Source organism: Ambystoma mexicanum, chromosome 9 (assembly GCF_040938575.1).
Source record: "Ambystoma mexicanum isolate Mex_15411 chromosome 9, UKY_AmexF1_1, whole genome shotgun sequence".
Classification (NCBI taxonomy): Eukaryota; Metazoa; Chordata; class Amphibia; order Caudata; family Ambystomatidae; genus Ambystoma; species Ambystoma mexicanum.
This window is the reverse complement of record NC_090931.1, coordinates 363,129,972-363,150,359: the sequence shown is the minus strand read 5'-3', so window position 1 is coordinate 363,150,359 and position 20,388 is coordinate 363,129,972. Positions and strand designations below refer to the sequence as shown.

At 44.7% G+C, this 20,388-nt stretch overlaps 1 protein-coding gene across 1 annotated transcript in view; it reads right to left on the bottom strand.

Annotated features, from left to right (window-relative positions):
* Positions 1–20,388, bottom strand: part of MLXIPL (MLX interacting protein like) — an 800,126-nt gene that overhangs the window by 193,381 nt on the left and 586,357 nt on the right. The window contains exons 8-10 of the mRNA XM_069614794.1: positions 18,052–18,203; positions 16,843–17,422; positions 9,097–9,167 (exon numbers count right to left, since the gene is read on the bottom strand). Coding sequence (XP_069470895.1) covers positions 9,097–9,167; positions 16,843–17,422; positions 18,052–18,203 — 803 coding nt within the window. The remainder of the gene's footprint in view (positions 1–9,096; positions 9,168–16,842; positions 17,423–18,051; positions 18,204–20,388) is intronic.

Here is a 20,388-nt window from a genome sequence, read left to right as displayed (position 1 = left end):
TATTTTTAATAGGTAACAACAATCACCAATGGGGTGACAGAACACTGAATAATATCTTTAATGCACTGGGAATCAGGCAATGAACACAAAAAGAATGCAGCAAAGAAAAGAATACTTTTGGGTTGTTTGGAACAGATAGCACTATGGTTAGAGGTTTCCCCTGCAACACCCCTCAAACCACCAATAGGCAATTTAAATAGATATGAGGAGAGAGCATGTACTCAGGAATAATACAGATCATACAGAATATCACTCACACCTTCCCGCCTTAAACACAAGGGAAAAACGGATTTGAATTTTCAACTGTCAGGATGGCTTTGAAACTGGCTGAGCAAAAACACTAAGGGGCTGATTCATAGAAATTTGTGCGCCGAAAAACAGGGATTTGTGCGCCATTCTGCCCGCAAATCCCCATTTGTTAAACAGGGATTTGCAGGCAGAATGGTGCACAAATCCCAGTTTTTCGGCGCACAAATTCCATTAATCAGCCTCTAAATGTGGACAGAAATGCTTAAATTATTATATATTTCTATGGGAGTCGCTTTGAACCGATGCAAGCAAGCAAAAGCAATGATTTAATCAAAAGGAAACAGTTGGAATCTCAAAGGCAAAGTGGGAAATAATTTAAAGGCAATTCACACGTGTAAAACCTTTGCAAAATGTAAATTCGCGGCAAACTTTTACTTTACAATTTATGATAAAAACAGAACAAATACACTGTTTCAATGCAGCAAACTTTTACTATGCGATTTTTTATAAAAATGGGTCAAATACACTGTGGGTTGTGGAGATAGCTAAGGATGTTAGGTATCAGTGGGAATTGAAATTTCGTTTCTATCTTTACAACTGAGGAAGTTATGGAGGTTTTAGTGAGAGGTGTTTTTTTCGGAAATAAAGACACAAGACAAAAACTTCAGTTCAAAATCAGAAAATATGGCTTATGCTTTTACTCAAGGCTAGAGCATGCAGACTAGGCAACCAGGTTTGGACGAAGTAAGCTCTGAGAATGATTCATGACTTCAGTAACAGATCCCCCTGCGCCTACTCGAAGTAGGATTTTTGGATGAGAGTTACACAAATAAAAATGACTATGAAAATGACGCTTTAGCAAATAGACAGAATACGATAGCACTAAGATTTTGAAACTGTTACTGGTTATGAAATTAAGGATAGTTCAGGGATTAGGGTGGGACAAGATAATGCAAGGTATACAATAGTTCTCTAGTGTCCTATTAATACTCACAATCCACTGGGATTTAAGATTTTAGGCCCGTCAAGATTCTGGTCAATGGATCGGGTCTATCAAGGAAGGACAACACATCAGGCGGGGGACAGGATCAGCTAGACCGGTCACCAGAACTGCATGGGATCTGCCCTTCTTGTTTCTGGATATTTCAGATCAGCGGGATGGCGAGTTCATCAGGCAGGCATTATGGTAGCAAGCCAATTAGTTTCAGGATGCTTCCCCACACCACAGCGGTTGTAAGGATTAGTTGAGGATTAATTATTAAGGATTGAGGCCTAGCTGAAAATGGTTCAGCTACTGCTTGGCCTGGTGATTGGCATCTGGATCTGCAAGGATGTTAAAGGCTGGATGCTGAATGCTGGATCCGAGTGTTTTGCTGGAATCAGAAGGGAGAGTCCCTATGTGTTGTCAGCTGTCTCTATTTATCCTTTCCAATGACATCACAAAAATGGGTGTATTGGCCGGCTTAACTAAACTCACCCCTGTGAACTGGGATTGGATCAGAGCCTCATCTCCGCCTTGCATCCGAGTGATTGGATCAACGACATATGATGTCAAGTTTATGGTTTGGTTTTTACAATACTTAAGAAACCTCCCCTAGCTACTAGTATCAAAATCGAATTTTGTCCTAAATACATATTTACACATTTGTAACCTCTACAAAAATCACATACAGGGATTGCATATTGTATGGAGTATCTGTTCATCAAAGTCCCACAGCTGTGAGACCTTGTTTTGCCTTTTTGCAGCATTTTGTCAATTTCGCCCTGAAAACATTTTCCAAACTTTCTCCAAATTTCCACAAATATGCATGTTTACCATAGGAATGTGTGTGCAAAGTCTAACAATTCTAGCATTAATACAGTTCCCATAAAACCACATATATTGCCATTCCTGTTCAGAATATGCTACACAGTTCCACCACATTTTGAAATGTAGGGCCAAAAATTAGAGTAACAAATTTGCCCTTTTCATATTTTTCACCACTTCTGATAGCGAGTTATAAGTCTCTAAAAATGTTAATTACATATTCCTTAGCAGCAAATGGTCAGCCTTTTGTCTGTCTCTGGAAGCAAGGAGCAGCCCCCACTTTTGGGATTTCCTTCTGCAAGCCTAGTTCAAAACCTTTTCACACGTCCATTTCCTGGCCTGGAGAATCTGCCATTGTTCAGTCCCTGGCTGCAGACAAAAGTCTGCCCTACCCCTCAATTATCATGTGTCAGTGAGCATCTACTGAGAGAAATGCCCTCCCCTTGGGTGGAAACCTGTTTTTCAACCTCTTGCAAGCCCAGCCAGCCTAAGTTAATTTCTTAATTTCTTGACTTGAAATCCAGCATAAAACAAACTTGTTGCATCAAATGACATAGATAAATTAAATTCTTATATTTAAACCTGTGGGATCAACACAACTGAGATCTGTGTTCCTTTCAGCAACACTCTTTTTATATTTGTTAATCAGGCAGATCTTTAGTTTTAGATAACTTTAAAGTTTAATCAGGAGAGCCCATTTGACAGGGGCTGTCATTCACAGGTAGCGCAGTGTGACTTCAAACAGATTTTTTTTACAGGAATTGCCATTCACAGGCAATCCAGTTTTGCTGAGAAAATGTTGTGCTCTTAACATTTCAGGACTTAGAAAATTCACAGTGCTTCATTAGATTAACTGAATTCTAGCGCCAAGCAAGATTTTGAATGTTGGAAAGTGTTACGTACAGGCGTTTTGAAGTTTCAGCAGCAAAGTAGATGTCATTTACAGGCAACTTTTGGAGTTTCACTGGCAAAGTGCTGCTTCTCCCTCTGTACTCCATGTTTACTTGTCATGGACCCCACTGGCACTTTTTCTGCAGCGTGTGCTCTGTTCCACCACACATGCACCATGAGTGGCAGGTTGTGCAGCCATCTTTTTGTGTGTTGAAAACGCGGTTTTGGCGCGCACAAGGGTTTTGCCGCCATTTTGCTGTTTCTCACACCATAGATAGCAGAGTGAGGCCGCATAGTATAGCAGAGTGGGTCAATACATCCCACAAGGCACAGACAGAGCACCCTCTTAGAATAAGCAGAAAACTCAAGGCTGGAAAGGATCTGCGGTCCACGATATTTAGGAGATCACTAAATCGAAGTGCAGGGTGGTGAACTGATTGCGCCCATCAGATCAAGGGAGGGCACCCACTCTATAGACATCCCCTGATCAAAAGAGGCAGAGTTTCTCCTTATGAGGTCTGGATGCAACAATTAAGGCATTTTACAGAGTCTTTATCATCCCCCAGGTCCTCTTGGATACTTTGGATTTAGGTTCCTGTGGTTGAATGAGGAGTGCATTTGGGCTTGCTCTGTAGCAATACACAGCTCTGGTTCTGCTCGATTTTCTCTGTCCCAAGTGGCCTTGTGACGTATGCCCACCTGCACCTGAAATTTTTATTACATTGTTTTCTAATCATTGCTGATATACATCTTCCTGAAACTTTGTTTTTCTTATCAAATGTTTATGATTATCTAAATTGTTCTGTGCACCCCTATACCCCACTTGAATGAGGATCGGCCCCAAATCCTCTCCAGATATAGGAAAAGCAAGGCTGGAGCCAGAGCTCCAATAGGAAGGCGAGCAACATTCAAATATTTGGTGGGAATCCACTCATGGATGGACAGCTAAATGCCATTTGTGACATCAATCGAGAGGGAATATAGATTAAGGTGTCTGGCAGTCCATTTGACCCACTACAAACAAGTTACCTCCTCAGCTAACTTGTGAAAGGAGATGAACATATATGGTCAGTCCCACCTCAGAATGCAAAGAAGCTTTCTAACTAAGTTAGTGATTCAGGAATATGGGTCTTGAAACAATGAGCTAGACATGTTGGCTACTACGCAGCCGCACATGGCAACCACACAGTAAAGAAATAAAAGTGCATAGTGGTGCATCACAAAAACAGTCAATAAACATAACGGGTGTCTCAGAATGAGGCTAAAAAGCAACAAAAAGGAAAATCTTTCCAAACATCACTCAAGTCGCTTCCTCTGTACGACTGTATAGCTTTCCGCGTTCCCTCAAGCCCCCAATATTGGCATGCAAGAATCCTTTGGCTGTAATGCCTACTTGATCTTAGCTCATTGACAACAAGTCATCTACCATGTGGCTTTCCTTTAAGAGTTGTGTTGGGAAGGAACCAGGGTCCTCCCGAACCCCCAAGCGCTTTAGAGTTAGGCAAGACCTCTTTAAGGTGCTATAATGGACAAGGGGGAGGAGGGGCACAGGGAAGGCTCTCTCTCATGCAAACATAATCACATACACAGACATTGGCAAGTACTGAAGAAGGTAGTAATTGTCTAAATATAAGGCGCAATTAACTATTAGTTGGATAGATTTGTAATGTCAGAGCCCAGACATTTTAAAATCTTAGCTAGTGCCGTAAAATGGTCAAACTCGCCCTCCTTCCCAGAAGGAATGTGGCCTGTGGGATTCAAATAGATTGCAGGCTTAGTGTGTGGTGTCCGTCACTATGGTCAGTGCGAACTGACTCACCAGGTGTCCACTGTCCGTCAAGGGTTCATGTGGGTTAAAAATAGCATTTGCATGTTTTTGTGCAGAAAAATGCATAATGGGATACATTACAAGTATTAAGTGTGGAGGAAACTATAGGACCCAAATAAACATGAGCAGGATGAGTAAAATATGGATATGAATGAATGAAAATTGTTTATAGATAACAATGTTTAGTTTTCTTTGGGCTAGGCCTCAAGGTTTATAAAAGTCTGCAGAGCTGCATTGTGTTTTTGCATAGCTATCAAAATGTAGCACAGCATGCCCTGACAAAACCGCTGACAATGAAGAAAGAAGGCTTTGGAGCATCCCTATTACGGAGAAAGGACAGATTGGGATGAAGCCATGATCCAGCTGCAGTGATACCACCACAGCAAGCCAGGATGTTAATAACCCCCGCCTGAAACAATTTTGGCAGAAAGGAACAGAAGAGGGACAAGAGAAGACTGTTCAGACAGCAGAGTCCTTTGCTACCATCCTCATTTGTAAGGATTAAACCTGTTATCCTACAAGATCATCTTTTTTGTCTTATTTCCCTAAAGGGGTGCATTGATTTTGGTGTGAGCGTTATTAGGGACACCCTTACAGTTTGCCTATTCTTTTATTGCCCTGCATATGTGGTGCTGTTTACACGGAGCATCTGGTGCCCACATGTTTTCTTCTGGGTCCATTTGCCAGACCAACAGTTTCCATTTTCTGGATATGAAAAGGGCATGTAGCTATTCACAGACAACACCCTTGAATCATCAATATTTTAAAGGGTTTCCCACAGTCCCATATCTATCTTGAGCTACCCCTTATTTATCGAAGCCCTGATCACCACTGCCACAAAGCCTATTCCCACATACACCTCATCACAATCCTCCAGATGTTGCCTTCAACCTCCTTGTTGGTGTTCTTCTTCCGTTCTGTTTCAACTCTTCTGTCAACCTCTACCTTAACACACTCTTTGCCGATCCCCGTCCAACATATTCCTGAACACACTCCTCTGCCTCTCCCTTGATGTCCCCCCTTCTCTATATTCTTTGCGTCCCCTCCTTGAGCGATCCCTCTAGCCCTCCTAATGCTTCCACTCATCACCTCATTAGTTCTCTCCACCACCCTTCTCCTGTCTCTCTGGCCACATCTCTCTCGCCTCATTTCTCCTCGTCTGCCTCAATCTCCTGCTGGCTCCTTCTCTGTCTCAAAACACCCACCTGATTCTCAAAATGCCAGCTGCTTATGTAGTGGGCTGGCTTAACTGCACACAGGGGCTCACTTTCATAAGTCTTGGAATTGAATTGCTTAGACTGTGACTGTTTGCAGCTCCCTTCTGCCCCTGTCGCCCTCCTCCTCTCTGCGTGGGGCAGTACTATTGATGATTAAGGTCTGTTATCATTTTAAAAATACACTTTTGCACATGCCAGGAGCAGATATGCTAGGAGTTGTTGCCAAGCTGCAAATGCAAGACAGAAAAACCAAGGTTTCCCAGTGCACAGTTTTCTAATCAAGTTTTTTTTTGCAGGGGTACTAGTACTTTCACTATGGACAAAGTATGTATATTTCCTTAGGTATTGCAATTCTGTCACCAATTTGAACGTTCTGCACACACAATGGGTTGGTTTTAAAGTGCAAGGGGCATGTTCTCGTTCCGTTTGATGAGCCCTGCCAAAAACCTAGGCATGGTTGGGTAGGCCTGGGGATCCTGCACACTTCCTCCAGGCGAAGCATCTCCTCTATGCACCCACTGGAAATGGGCAAGCCAGTGCTGTTCACCCGTGGTTTCCCAGAGACAGACATGCTCTAAACTGTAGCCCTAGATCATTTCCATGCACCACATGCCCCAGATTCAAGGAACCACCATCTTCACATCATTTCGAAACTCTTGCACCAGGGTTGTAGGCTCAGCAAGTAACCTACACATGCAGCACCTCCATCCATACACAAGGCTGATCTTCCAATTATGCTCACTCTTCTCTTTGCCTGCGATCACGGGAATCGCCCACCCACGCAGACTCACCATGCAGAACTGGAAGACAGCCTGGAACGAGGTGGTTATACTGACTGGCATCAAGAAGCAGCATCACAATTCAGGCAAGGTGTTCTGGAGGGGGGAGGGTGACTGCTATCATACCGTTACAGGAGTACTGGAATGATATGCCAATGAGACCTGCTTGCTTAGGCCATCAACACCTTCTACACCTCTGCTGATGTACTCTGATTCAGGCCTGTAACCCCTTGGCTGCCTAGTACTTAACATCGACACAGGTCTGCAGATGCACCACACACCTTGTCTGTAACCTCTCATCTACCACCTCACTTGCAAGTATCATGCAAAAACTATACACACGTGTGCTGATGCACAACTATATGACCTGAATGCCAAATTCTTATGTCACAACCCGGAGGCTCAGATTATGTTTCTCTCATCTTTACTTCTCGAGCAGCAAACCATTAGAACAATAATATAAACATAACAATTCATGAACTACAACCTCCAATCTAGTTTGAGTCTTTGGTAGTTCACATATTAGTGGCCCTTTCCAAAACCCGTGAATTTTCTGATCAATCAGTATATATCCAGTCCCATAAACACTGAAACTTCCTGCTCATATCCTCTTTGCTGATCGGGCAGCAAGTTAAGTACACCTTTATTGTTCACCTTCACCGTTATGATATATTTTATTCTTTGATGGCGCTTTGTTAAACTAGGCCGTGTGCATGCAAGGTGCTTTCAGCAGCGTGAGCGTAGCGTTGTTAGGAAATTTGATTTGGAGCATACCCGCATTATATTTCGGACACGACGGGGCTAGTGCTCCGGAGCCTGCAACAGTGCAGGCCGGCTGACAGGGGGCACAGGGGGCACGGCGGTCACGGAAGGTGATTGCAGCACGACAGGGCTTCGCAGTTCCGGCGCTTTCAAATCGCACTTCCGTGACCGTTGGTGTGAAGCGTGCTACTACTTTCAGGAGAATTCTGACAAGAACGTTTAAACGAACGGGGGCAATTTTATATATTGACAGTTTATACCGGCATTTACATGCGGAACGCATGAAGAGCAATATTAACTCCGAAAGGCTGCCAAGGAGCATCACGCAGCCGGCGCAACAGCCCCTGCTGGCAGGAAGTGTCAAGGAATACAAACAGTGTGATGAGCACAGTCCCAAGAAAAACTGCCAAGCTGTGAGTTCAGCAACACCATGACCCACTAAATTACTGCCTATTACTATTAATAATATATTGACGGGAACAGGCCCAAGACTCCTGTTGTGAAACCTCTATATTAATTACTGAGCAGAATGAGTAGCTCTAGTGAAGATGGAAGAGCACACTTGAGCCAGAAAATAATTCAGCCCAGCATTGGCCATATCATTCAGAATGCAATGGGGGCCAGTCTGGGACATGGTTCTCAGCAGTTATCCCTCATGGGGGACTGGCTAGAATTCTCCTGCGACATGGAGGAGCTTAGGGGAACAAGTGAGCCTGGGAGAGAGAAAGAGGGAAGGAATAAAGCCCATTAGGCACGAGATGCCCAGACCTCCCCGGGCACGCCATGGAAAGTGAAAGGTGCCAAAAGAAAGGCAGTGAGGTCAAGGGTGAAGGAAAACAGTTGGCAAGACATCTCAAGCAGCTCTGAGCAAGAGGACAAGGAATGGCAGAAGCAATCCACAGAGGATAAGGTGGAAACGCTATCATCTTCCAGTGAGGGAAGATGCAGGAAAGCTCCAAAGAAAAGGAGGCCCATGGAGAATGAAGCGGAAATGGGGATGATTTCGTCCCAGACTCCCTCATTCACCCACGGTCATCTGAGTGGGAGCCGCCATCAGAAATTGCAGCATATCTGAAGAAGCGGCTTAGAACAACTCTAGGCAAAGACGCTAGAAACAAACTGAGAGCAGTGTCCCAGACCACATCTGCCAGAGGGGATGCCCTTGGGCAGAGGTCCTGGGACACAAGCTCGAGCCAGGACACATTGATTGAACCAGTCATCATGAAGCACCACAAACCGTGCAGCCCTAGTCATACAATTCCATTTGTGTGCCTTCTTAGCAGATATGCCACTTACCTCAATGCAGAATCTTTGTTTTGCCACCATTTCAATGGATGGGAGAATTCTACAACACTGTCACATGCTCCAGTAGAACACGGTTCTCCTGAGAATATGAACTCTAATGAGAAGATGAACTGGCAGAATTTACAACACTTTGGGTCTTGACACTGCTGTGGTAGTTGGACCTTAGACCTAGTACCTGTGTGAACTGAATCCAAGTGGAGCCACCCGGAAGGCCCTCTATCAAAGTTTCTGAATGTCAAATCACAAGGGTTTTCTTACCTGGGAACCTGGTGTCAGAGGCACTGATGCACTCCCAGGAGCAGATGACTCCACCGCGGGCTCTGGTTTAACTGCAACAGATGAAAGAGGACAAGATAACTAGGCATGACAACAACAAGAGTTTTACATTCTGAATTTGGACAAAGAGGCACACCGACCTGTTTCTGAAAAAGGAACCCATTTGCTTCCCATGTGACAGGAGAATCCACGCAGAAGTGAAAAGCATCCAGTAGGAAGCTATGGAGAACAGTTAGCAATTACGATAACCCTATTTCTTTTGAATGGAATACTAGTACGGGGGTGGGCTTGTAAGCACTAACAACAATGCTATGTGTATACAAAATGTCTGACAAGCACATGAAAAGCTTCCAATCTTCGTACTATTGTTCTACTTGCTTTTGGAGGGCAGGGCTTAGTAGGCATGCAAGTCCCTAATTAAAACATCTTCCTCTACTAGCACTGCTAGGAACGCTACACATGCACAGTGCCCAACTTCCTACTAAACAGATTGCCCAAGGTCTTGAGAAACACTAAAACCTCGATACACAGGCCCCAGTCTACATAGAAACATTATACCTACAAACATCTCTCCACATTTCTGATGCAGATTATCCATCATAAAATGTTAAGTGGTGCGTGCCCACTAAAGCAATAAAAAAAAAAAAAATCAGGTTTCTAGTGAAATATTGACCTGGATTGCTGCTGCATGAAGATTCCTTGCTAATGGGCAAAACAAACCATTGCACAACTGAAGAAGTACCATCTTGCAATTTGGTGTCCCCACCGCAGTCCTGAAGGGTAGAGCTCTGTTGTGGTTTGTGGGTGCTTTAAACATTAGCATGTGCACAATCGATAGAAAGGAAAGACGCCCCAGTCCTCAACAGGTGTGCACAGTACCATGTGATGGACATACAGTTGACAGTAGCCTTTCTTTCCAAAAAGCAGATAGCCAAAAAGCTGCAAACCATTGAGCTATTTATCACACACTCCGTACAATCAATCAAACCCTTCATCCCTCTGCACGACTTGCGCACGATGGTCCAAACCCCTCGGATCTCACACATTGAGAGAGGAAAAGCCCTCTTTACTGGACTTCCAGCCACGCACCTGCCCCCCCCCTCAAGGCAGCGCATCAGACCACAGCCCATTGGAGGCACACGCAAATTCGACCGTATTACTCCTACATTGCACACTCTTCACAGGCTCCCCCCTCCCTGCCAGGATCATATTAAAAGATGCCTTATCACCTATAAAGCAGTCTTGAATGGAAATACAACATACTTGGTGGCTAAACACCAAAACTCTGGAGGCTCTCGTGCCTCACGTAGCAAAACCATCAAAATGTGTGCGTCTCCGTGGCCCATAAAGAGGAGACTGCTGTCCTACTCCTGCCACACCCCAACCATCTGGAGCTCAAACCCGGCAGAGGCTCCAAATCCCCCCACCATCGGCCAGTTCCCCAAAACACTATAAACATAGCTCTTTTAACAATACCTGCCGGATGAATAACAATCCCACCCTCTCTCCACCACCAATTCTGCGCTACAGCATACAATGCCAGGCCCAATGCTGGCCCTTCGCTTGCTGTAAAATGCTCCCCTGCTCTTGAGCCAAGTTCACTCTATAAGCATGAAAATAAGAATACATAGCCAGGGTCGGACTGGGACAAGAAATAGGCCCGGTCACCCAAAAAAACATGGCCCACGCCTCGCCTTAAAAAAGTGTCCCACCCCTCGCCTCACAACCCTTGACCTCTGATGACATCTCAACCCCACCCCAAAGTGACATCCCAGGAAGCGATGAAACACGACCTTTCACCCCTTGAAAAAACAGGAAGTGGCATCAAATAGCATTGTTCCTAAGTACACTAAATTACTGTGAATCCAAACAGACGTCCAAGGCCAAATGATAATATGTTATTGTATAGCACTTACACTTAAGCTCTTTTTTATAGAACAAATATGCATACAATATCACCCAAACTGTGTTGGTGCTCATTTATCGACCTGAGGAGGATGAAAGGCTTTTTGAAGAAAAAAAAAAAAAGAATTTGCAAAAAATATTTCTTTTTCTATTTTTATTTCTTCCAAACCGGCCCAGGCATGGCCAGAAACCGGCCCCCACTCCCCAGGGACGATTTCGGTCCGGCTACGGGCCAAAAAGGCCGAGGGGCCAATCCGACCCTGTACATAGGAATAAGACTGTAGCGGGTCATGTAACCAGCATACAACACCTAAAACAAATATAGAATACTGAATGACATTAAAGGAACATGAGCACATTAATATGCATTAAAATTAAACACTTTCTTTACAACTGCAAAGAATAAAGATATAATCAACCACTTACATACATGCCTCCCTTATCTTTACCATGTGCCCTGTCACCAACGGAGTACTACAGGGCACCCCTTTATCACCCCTGCTCTTTAACCTCTACCAAAGCCCACTCCCTGCCCTTATGTGTTCACACAGCGTGGCTTGCAACAACTATGCAGATCATACCCAAATCCTCTTCAAGATCCCAAAGGTCGCCTCCAAACCCTCACATGACCTTGCTGCATGCCTTACAGAAAATCGACCACTGGATGACGGCTAACCACCTCACTGTCAATCCAAGAAAAATTGAAATCATGAACTGCAGGAAGACTGCAACCCCTTGGCTAACCTCCCTAACCCGACCTCCAACACAGTAAAGAAACTTGGATGCACCATGGGCGCCCCTGCATCCAAACTCAGAACACTCTGAGTCCAAAACACTGCAGCCAGGCGCTGCCTGGCCCTAAGCCTTAGAGAGCACATTATACCCACCCTCCCGTGTCCTGCAATGGCTTCCTGTAGGGTGATGGTCCATCTTCAAGGCTATGTGCATCACCCACCATGCTCTGCACAACACAGGGCGTGAATACCTACAACACAAGCTCAACCACCCACAGACCCAACAGAAACTTGAGATAAGGCACAGCTTGCCTCCTAGTCATCACATCCGCTAAATCATCCCGAATAGGGGGATCCTCCTTTTCCGTCCAAGCAATCGGGAATATGGAATGCCATCCCTCTTAGCATCTGCTGCAAAGAGGATCACCTATCCTTCGGGAAGGCACTCAATACCTGGCTCTTTCCGCTTGTGTCTTGACTGACCTAATCAGCCGTTGGGTGAACCTTGCCCCACATTCAGGTTGGAGGGGGCACTGATGAGTCACATGAGGGGACTCCAAGAAACGGCCGAGGAACAGGGACAGCACTCCATGAACAATACAAGCATTCAGCCATGACTCACAGGTACACATCACACTTCATCTCGATGGAAGATAGCTGCATCCCTCCCAGGGCACAACCATTTATTTATTAAGAATTCTTGTATCTGCGTGCCACATGCCCATAGGCCTCTGGGCGCACACACGTATGACCACGGACAGACATCTAGAACACATAGTATTGGAAAATAGTAGGAGTCGACAGTACCGGGTCCAGAGGAAGAACAGTTCAAGCAAAAAGACACTAGTCCGGATGCAGATTGAAAAGTAGCGTCTTTAACTATTTTTTTAACTTAACAGTTAACTAAGCAGCTCTCAGATTTAGGGGCAACAGATTCCACAGATGTGGGCCTTGCACACTAAAGCTACGGCCACCAGCCTTTACCAACCTGAATCTCGGTTTGACCAGTCTCATGCAGTGTTGGGGCCTAAGAGGGCGAGAAGAAACCTGGAGATGGAGTCGTACTGTGAGGTACTGAGGTGCCATGTTCGTTACACATTTTTGTGCGAGCGTCAACATTTTATGCCCTATTCTCAATTTTACATGCAGCCAGTGTAGATCCCACTGGGCCCACCTGGAGACACCCGAAACAGCCTTCACTGCACCGTTCTGAGAGTCCTGTGGGGCTGCTATTAGAGTGTTTGTGCAGCCACTCAGTAGCCTATTACAATAATCCAAACGTGTATTGATCAGGACTGATGCCAACGTAGCTAGGTTCTCTGAGGAAAAGAATGGTCGGATGTTACATAAGAGCTTTGTGATCAGGCCGCAAGATGAGCGAATGGCCGCCACATGATGTGACATAGATAGATCAGAGTCCAGGACCACTCCTAGGGTCTTGACCCTCTCTGCCACCGGGATCAACGTACCCAGGAGAGGGAACTGTTTATACTCTCCTGGCAGGGACCTAAGTCTCATAATAGGAGCTACAATTAAGAGCTCAGTTTTGCTGGCATTTAAGGCCAGGGAATGGACTACCATCCAAAGATGGATGGTTTTAAAGATGGTATTCAGCATAACTACATCCTCAGAATATGAACCTGACAATTTAGCAACCACCTGCATGTCGTCAGCGTTATTAGCCACCTGTATGCCCAGGCTGATCAAAGGATCAGAAATGGAATCAAATGGAAGTTAAAAAAGGTGGGGGCAATACACGATCCCTGAGGCACCCCACAGGTGATAGGTGAGGGATCCGAGCAGACTTTGCCAACATTCACGCTGGAATTCCTAGGTCCCAGGAAGGAAGAAATCCAGCGGACTGCTTTAGGAGAGGATTCGGCAAAAGACTGTAGTCTATCCTTAAGTAAATCATGACTAACAAGGTCAAATGCGGAGGATAGATCCAGCAGCATTAGGATAGATAGTTGTCCTTGATCCATGTTGGATAGTAGGTTAGTTTGTAGGTCGAGCATGGCAGTTTTCGTGCCATGCCCTTTCCGAAAACGGGATTGGCAGGACAATAAGATCTCTTTGCTCTCAAGAAAATTTTGAAATTGTTTATGTGCCAACTTGTCCAAAGCCTTCAGCAAAAATGGCACATTCATAATTGGACGGTAATTGTCCAAGATAAAAGGGTCTAGCAACTCTTTTTTTCAAAAGGAGGGTGACCCACGCCTCCTTTAAAAACAGTGGAACGCTACCCTCGTGGAAAGAGCAATTGACAAACTTGGTTACCCATGTACCAAGGATAACCCTGCACTGTATGAATAGACTAGAGGGGCAAGTATCACTGTGACATGAGGCGGGTTTCAACTGTGAGATTGTTTGTACAATTAATGCTTCGGTACAAAAAGTGAAATTGAATACGGGAGGCACTGTCGGAACGGGCTCTGCCTCTTTGAAATCCAACACCATTTCTTCCATAGTGTCTTTTATCCATTGGATATTAGCCTGGTGTGTAGTGACCTTTTGTAGGAATGCATTGTACATGGACTGGCACCAGTCCTTATATTTTACTGGCAATGTTGAATGTGAGGGTTTGTTCTTAAAATCCCAAAGAATGGAAAACAGTTCCTTTGAGCCGGATTTTGCTTTTAGGATCCTATGATTATAAACCTCTGACTTGGCTTTAATCAGCGCCTCCTTGTATTTTTTAACCAGAAGTTTATAATTGGCTAACGTTACAGCCGAGGGGTCTTTATGCCAACAGCGTTTGACTGTGTGCTTTTCTCTCCTAATAACAAGGATGTCTTCGTTGAACCAGGATTTCAGTGTGGTTTCAGTTTTTATAAGACGAGTCATTAGTGGCGCTAGTTGATTAGTAGTGTCTGCGAGAGATTTGGTGATGTGTGAGGCAAGATCCTCAGCACAATCAAGATCCTTGAGGGTGCCAAGTTTCTGGTATAGAATGGGAGCAAAGTTTTCAAGTGTCAGAGCCTTCATATTGCACACGCGAACCTTCACTCTGGGGTTGGAATCTAGTCTGGCAGGAGGAGCCGGTAAAATAATGTCCAGATACAAGGTGCAATTACTATGTTAGGCAGGGAGAGATGGTGAACTAATAAATAGTCCAAAATATGGACAGCCATATGCGTGGGAGAGTTGACCAGTTGTAATAAAACAACCGCGTTCATAGTATTGATAAGCAATCCTGTGGCGATGTGTGGTGGAGCGCCAAACCAGTAGTTGAAGTCCCTCATGACAAGTACAGGTGAGTTCAACTTAGTGATAGTGTTCAATAAATTGATTAACTGCTCTTCAAATAAGGGTAAGAATCTCAGAGGTCTATAGAGGATGACCATGGTGATGGAGGTATTGTCGGTCAGCTTCCGTTTTACTACTAAACACTCGCACTCTGCAGGGGGTTCATGTGTCAGAGTATGATACTGCAGAGACGTTTTCAGCAGTAGGGCAACACCCCCCCCCCCATCCCTCAGACTCTGTCTGCTCAAAGAATTCAACCCGAATTCATCCACAATCACCTGCTACTTGATCTCATATCACACCTCACAACTGCCACCAGAATGCAGCTAAGTCCCATGATAAAATTTCAGTCTAGCTGGACACATGATCAGTCACCCTGACTCGCATACTCTACCGACAGTGTTCATAGCATCCAACCACAAGCCAGTTCCAGTTGGGTCACTAACAGGCACTTAGCCACCCTTCCAACATTCGTTCAGGCTAAAATGCACACATGCATTCAAACTCCTATGACCAATCTCCCATAACTCGGACTTCGGTCCACCAAGGACATTCATCCAACGACGCTTTGAGGCCATACCAATGGCAATAGGCGCTATACAAATGCCATATTACATTACATTACTTAAGGGTCTGAGCAGCCAATTATGTTTATATATAGAGCTATGGTACATCTTGTAAGATTTCTCAGTGTTTCACAAATAACACATGCAGTGAACCAGCCGTCAGATTACCTGCAGTGTGTATCACAAGCAGTACAGATTACCAGTTGAGTCCAAGAGCATGCAATTAACCGCCAGACATTACAACCAAGAAAAACAAACCCAAAATAACACTAATAAATCGAGGAAACCTGAGCAAACATGAACAAGCACCTAGAAACGCGTGAAAACGAAACACTGATGACTGCTAAATGGTTGCGATCCAGGCCCAGCACAATACTCCTCTGGATTAATAGATTAATGGAAAGTTGGGGACTACGGTGTCTTTCCTGTCCACTGATTCTGCAGATGCTAATGTCTAATGTGTTCCCAGATCACAGTTTGGGCAATGTATTTCATTTGGGATTCATTTGAAAGTGTTAAGTGGATCTCAAATGATGGAAACCTTTGATGAGCATTAATTGTCTAACACAAGTAACAATCTACCTGCATCCATTTCTTGGGTCTCTTGTGCAATGTTGCGCCTGCAGAGACGGTCAGGGCTGCCCTTAGTACCAGCATACTTGCAAACATGCTCTTGGATCCTAGTCTACGTGTTCTTCTGGGGTCCCTTGGTCAGCCACGCCTGCTAACCTGGTTCCAGGTCCCCCTTGCAACATTATACATGTGCACACAGCAACAGCTAGATCGCCTGCCCGATTTTACCTTTGCAAAGGTTCAAGGTCCCAAGCACAGTTATCCCTGTTCAAACAGTCTTGGGTACAACTTTATTCCTTAATACATGGTCATAGGTTTCTAGCCAAGTAGATAACGTCACACATAGCGTTCTTATCCCCTTTTGTGCGTGTACGCTCACCCCCGGGCAAGGGGATTCACTAGAAATCACTTTCATACCATCTGAAATGATGATGCATTATCCTGTCATTAGGGCACTTTAGAGTCCCTTAATGTGGATGTAATGACACTTCATGAAGACTCTCTTGGGCATCATATAGGTGGCCCCCAGCTCATCTTGGAACAGGGATTCATGAGTGTGGATATGCCACGCATTCTAAAGACATTAACATAGTCCCTTAGTTTACAAAACATACAATGCTTGATAACCAAACAGCTAATCACAAAAAAGTAGTTTTGCACAGCAAAAATCTCAGCCCAGCCATCACCCACCCCACATATCTTACCAGTCATGAGGAGCTGCGCGAGACAGGCACTGGTTGCCAACATAGAAGAAGAATCAGATGAAACCACTGGCCTCTTCGTCCTGCTATTTCTTGACTTGGTCTGTGGCTGGCCGGCATCTGGGTGGGACCGTCCTTTGGGCACGTTAGCCCGGTCACTGTTCAGCTGCTGAAGGCTTGATGCAGAAGGGTAACCGGCCATCACAGGGTCCACAGAGTATCCCAGGCCAGGCGTAACTGCGGAAAAGCAGGTCATGTATGGCGAGGAAGACGTGTGCGTAATGACGGATGAAGGGCTGGCCATACCGGGGAAAGAGAACTTGGTCCTGGGCATTGAGCAAGGCTGGTAATGGGAGTCCTCTCCCATTGCAGGCAGGTTCATAGGTGGTCCCATAACATTGGAGGGGTATGTTGGGCCAAAGTGCTCTACGTTCAGGCAGTCACTGGGTGGGGTATAGTGCAAGAAAGGCCGCTGCTTTGTGTTCATAGATTCGGTGGGCATCGAAGAACTGTCAAAATTGGAACCGATGAAGGAGCCACATTGGGTTCCTGGGTCCAGCCTGGAGGAGCAGGAGCTGTTAGGCTGAAGTCAAAATCGGCAGGTAAATGTCAAAAGAAGAATGTAAGAAAGAGAACTAAAGCAGCAGAAAGTGTAGAACATCGCAGAACAACATTCTGAAAGGAAAGCCCAAACACATCCTCACAGCAAAGTGCAGGCCAACAGACTCTTGACATTTCATAAGGGTGCGTCTAGAGGTGCAGATGTGTGACAGGCATGTTCCCAGAGGATCCAAATGGAGGACTTCATGAGGAACACTGTAAGGAGTCCCAGGAAGCAGAAATGCCAGCAGTGCAACTGACAGATTGCAGACGTCATCAGTTCCAGAATTTGATATGAGATGCTCTCGTAAAGAAGAAGACAGATGGAAAGGAGAAGTAGTCAAGCAAAAGATATGCCTGGCAAAAGGACACCAGGAAGCTTCATCAAGTGAAACATCCGTGAAAGACAGGGGAAGAGAACCAAGAAGCGTCATCAAGTGAGACAACCGCGAAAGACAGGGGAAGAGAATCGGGAAGCGTCATCAAGTGAGACATCTGCGAAAGACAGGGGAAGAGAACCAGGAAGCATCATCAAGTGAGACATCCGCGAAAGACAGGGGAAGAGAATGCGATCATGAAAGAGGAGAAAGCTGTAAGGACCATCCAGCTCACCGGAAGGCACGCAGCAGGCAGGTTCGGGGCCTCTACGTGGATAGCAGATGCACTGCTGGTGCACATATTCTCGGCCATGGAGGGATAACACAGATGATCTTGGTAACACATGTGCACCTGCGAGGCAGACGGGCGATGACTGTTGAAGATATCTAGAAGGTAAAATGGAAAAGCCTGGTGACACATCAGTAGTAATAGGTCAAGCTTCTGTAAAATCTCTCAAGTTGGTCAATAAGACCGCCCCCCCCCCAAATCACTTATATATTGGTGAGGTTCACCGTGTTTTCATCGCGACCACTTTACATGTCGGCTGTTTCTTCCAATTTTCTTTATTTTATTTCTTAAATCAAGATGTCTCCCCAACCTCCCATCCAATCCATCTAATCCACCCCACCACCTCACCCTGCCACCCACCCACATATAAATATATATTTGAGCTGAAATTGTTTCATATATATATATTTGAGCTGAAATTGTTTCATATATATATATATATATATATATATATATATATATATATATATATATATATATATATATTCACTGAAAAAAACAAAAAACTTTGTTAAAGGACGTTATGGTTAAGTTGCACTAATAAAAACCTATGAAATTCAATGAAAAAACATTGTTAAAGGGACATTATGTTTACAAGTAAAACTGAAAAACCTCTGAAATTCGGCAGCTATGGTAAGCTAAGCAACCATAACTTGTGCCACCACCGTGCACTGCTAAGACTAACACCCAGGACATCAAAGATGACATCACAAATGCCACAATATAGCAACGTTTTTGTGCAATTTACAACGTTTCACCTTAAAATTCTGCCATTTCCCACCTTCTAGCATCATTTTGAACACTTCTATACTTTTTCCACTGTTTTGCTTCTGTCAATGTCCGCGAACGTCTGACGTCATTGTGGACCGCCTGGACAGTGCCACGTGACCATGCGCCTTCGTGCGGCATGATGGCATGTCCATGAACGTGTTTGCACTTCGCGTTCAGATCCTTGCTTCAGGGACAGTTCAGAACTGCATTTTCTACTGATCTAGGAACTTTCAAGTTCAAAATGTACCCTTGCACAGCTCCAACACCTATTCCTACTCATTAAACATTAACAATCTAGTACAAAGCACATACTTGGAAGAATAGTAGCAAAACTGCTATTTATCGTAAAAAATGGCCTCAGCTATTGCCATCTCTCCTCCCCAAGAGCCACCACCAGCTGGAGGAGCCACACAACAAAAGAAGTGCAGTAGTTCCAAAGACCATGAAGAGGACCAAGAAGATGAGGTAAAGAATCATGGGTGTGGCAGTTCTTTACCACTGTTAGGAATGTACCAAAGGCTAAAGCTAAAAAGTGAAATGCACTGAGTGCAACTTTGTACTCAGTCGGGGACTACCTGGGCATAACTTCTATGCGACCACCTCCATGCGCCGCCACACCAAATCCAACTACTGTAATGCTCTCAGAAAGATTATTCCTTTCTTAGCAAGTAGTAGGCTGTCTTTCTCCACATCATCTTCCTCAACAAATACTGTAACCACACAGCCTACTTCTGTGGGAAACAAAATTCCACCAGCTTCCTTGCAAGCAATAAAAGAGGCTGTTCATCCATATCTTTGCAAGACAACAGTCCTCTGTATATACTGCAATACACCGCTCTGTAGGGGGAAGCAATTTTGACGTGCGTTTGAAGCTGTAATCAAGGAGCATGAGAAACACTCCTTGACCTTAGAAGTAACACATGCACAACATCTTCCCCTGTCCACCTGCCCCTCCATATTAGTGCTTGGTGCCTCTTACCTCATTTCCCTCCTCACCTTACGTTCAAAGCTCTCCTGCAAACATTTTTGTTTTAAAAAAACAACAAAAGAAAGGTTCCTTTAGGAACCACCTTTCACAGTTAAAAATAGAACAAAAAACAAATCTTATAGACTCCATCTACTTTACATTTCTCAGTAAAGTACATAGACTCAATACGTTTTTCCAAAATTTCCATTAGCATTTTGTGTTATGCTAATGGCAATAATGTGACGTTCATCCCCCGTTCCAGGGACCGGAACGGAGGATAATGGTCCGGCAGTCCAAGTTATCGGCCCAAGCAAAGTGTGTCTGTGTGGGCCCTGATGCCTGCAGGCTTTGGTGCATTATAAATAAATAAATATAAAACAAGGGTTCCGGACCAATATCCTCCATTAGCACCCTTGGTTTTCCAAAGCTGGAACCAGGGGTGCTAAAAATATATTTTTCTTCCTAGAACCGGACGTCTCCGGCATCCAGCTGTATGAAGGAAAATCCTTTTCCAACATGGCCACCATGAAAAGAGAAGGCGGGGC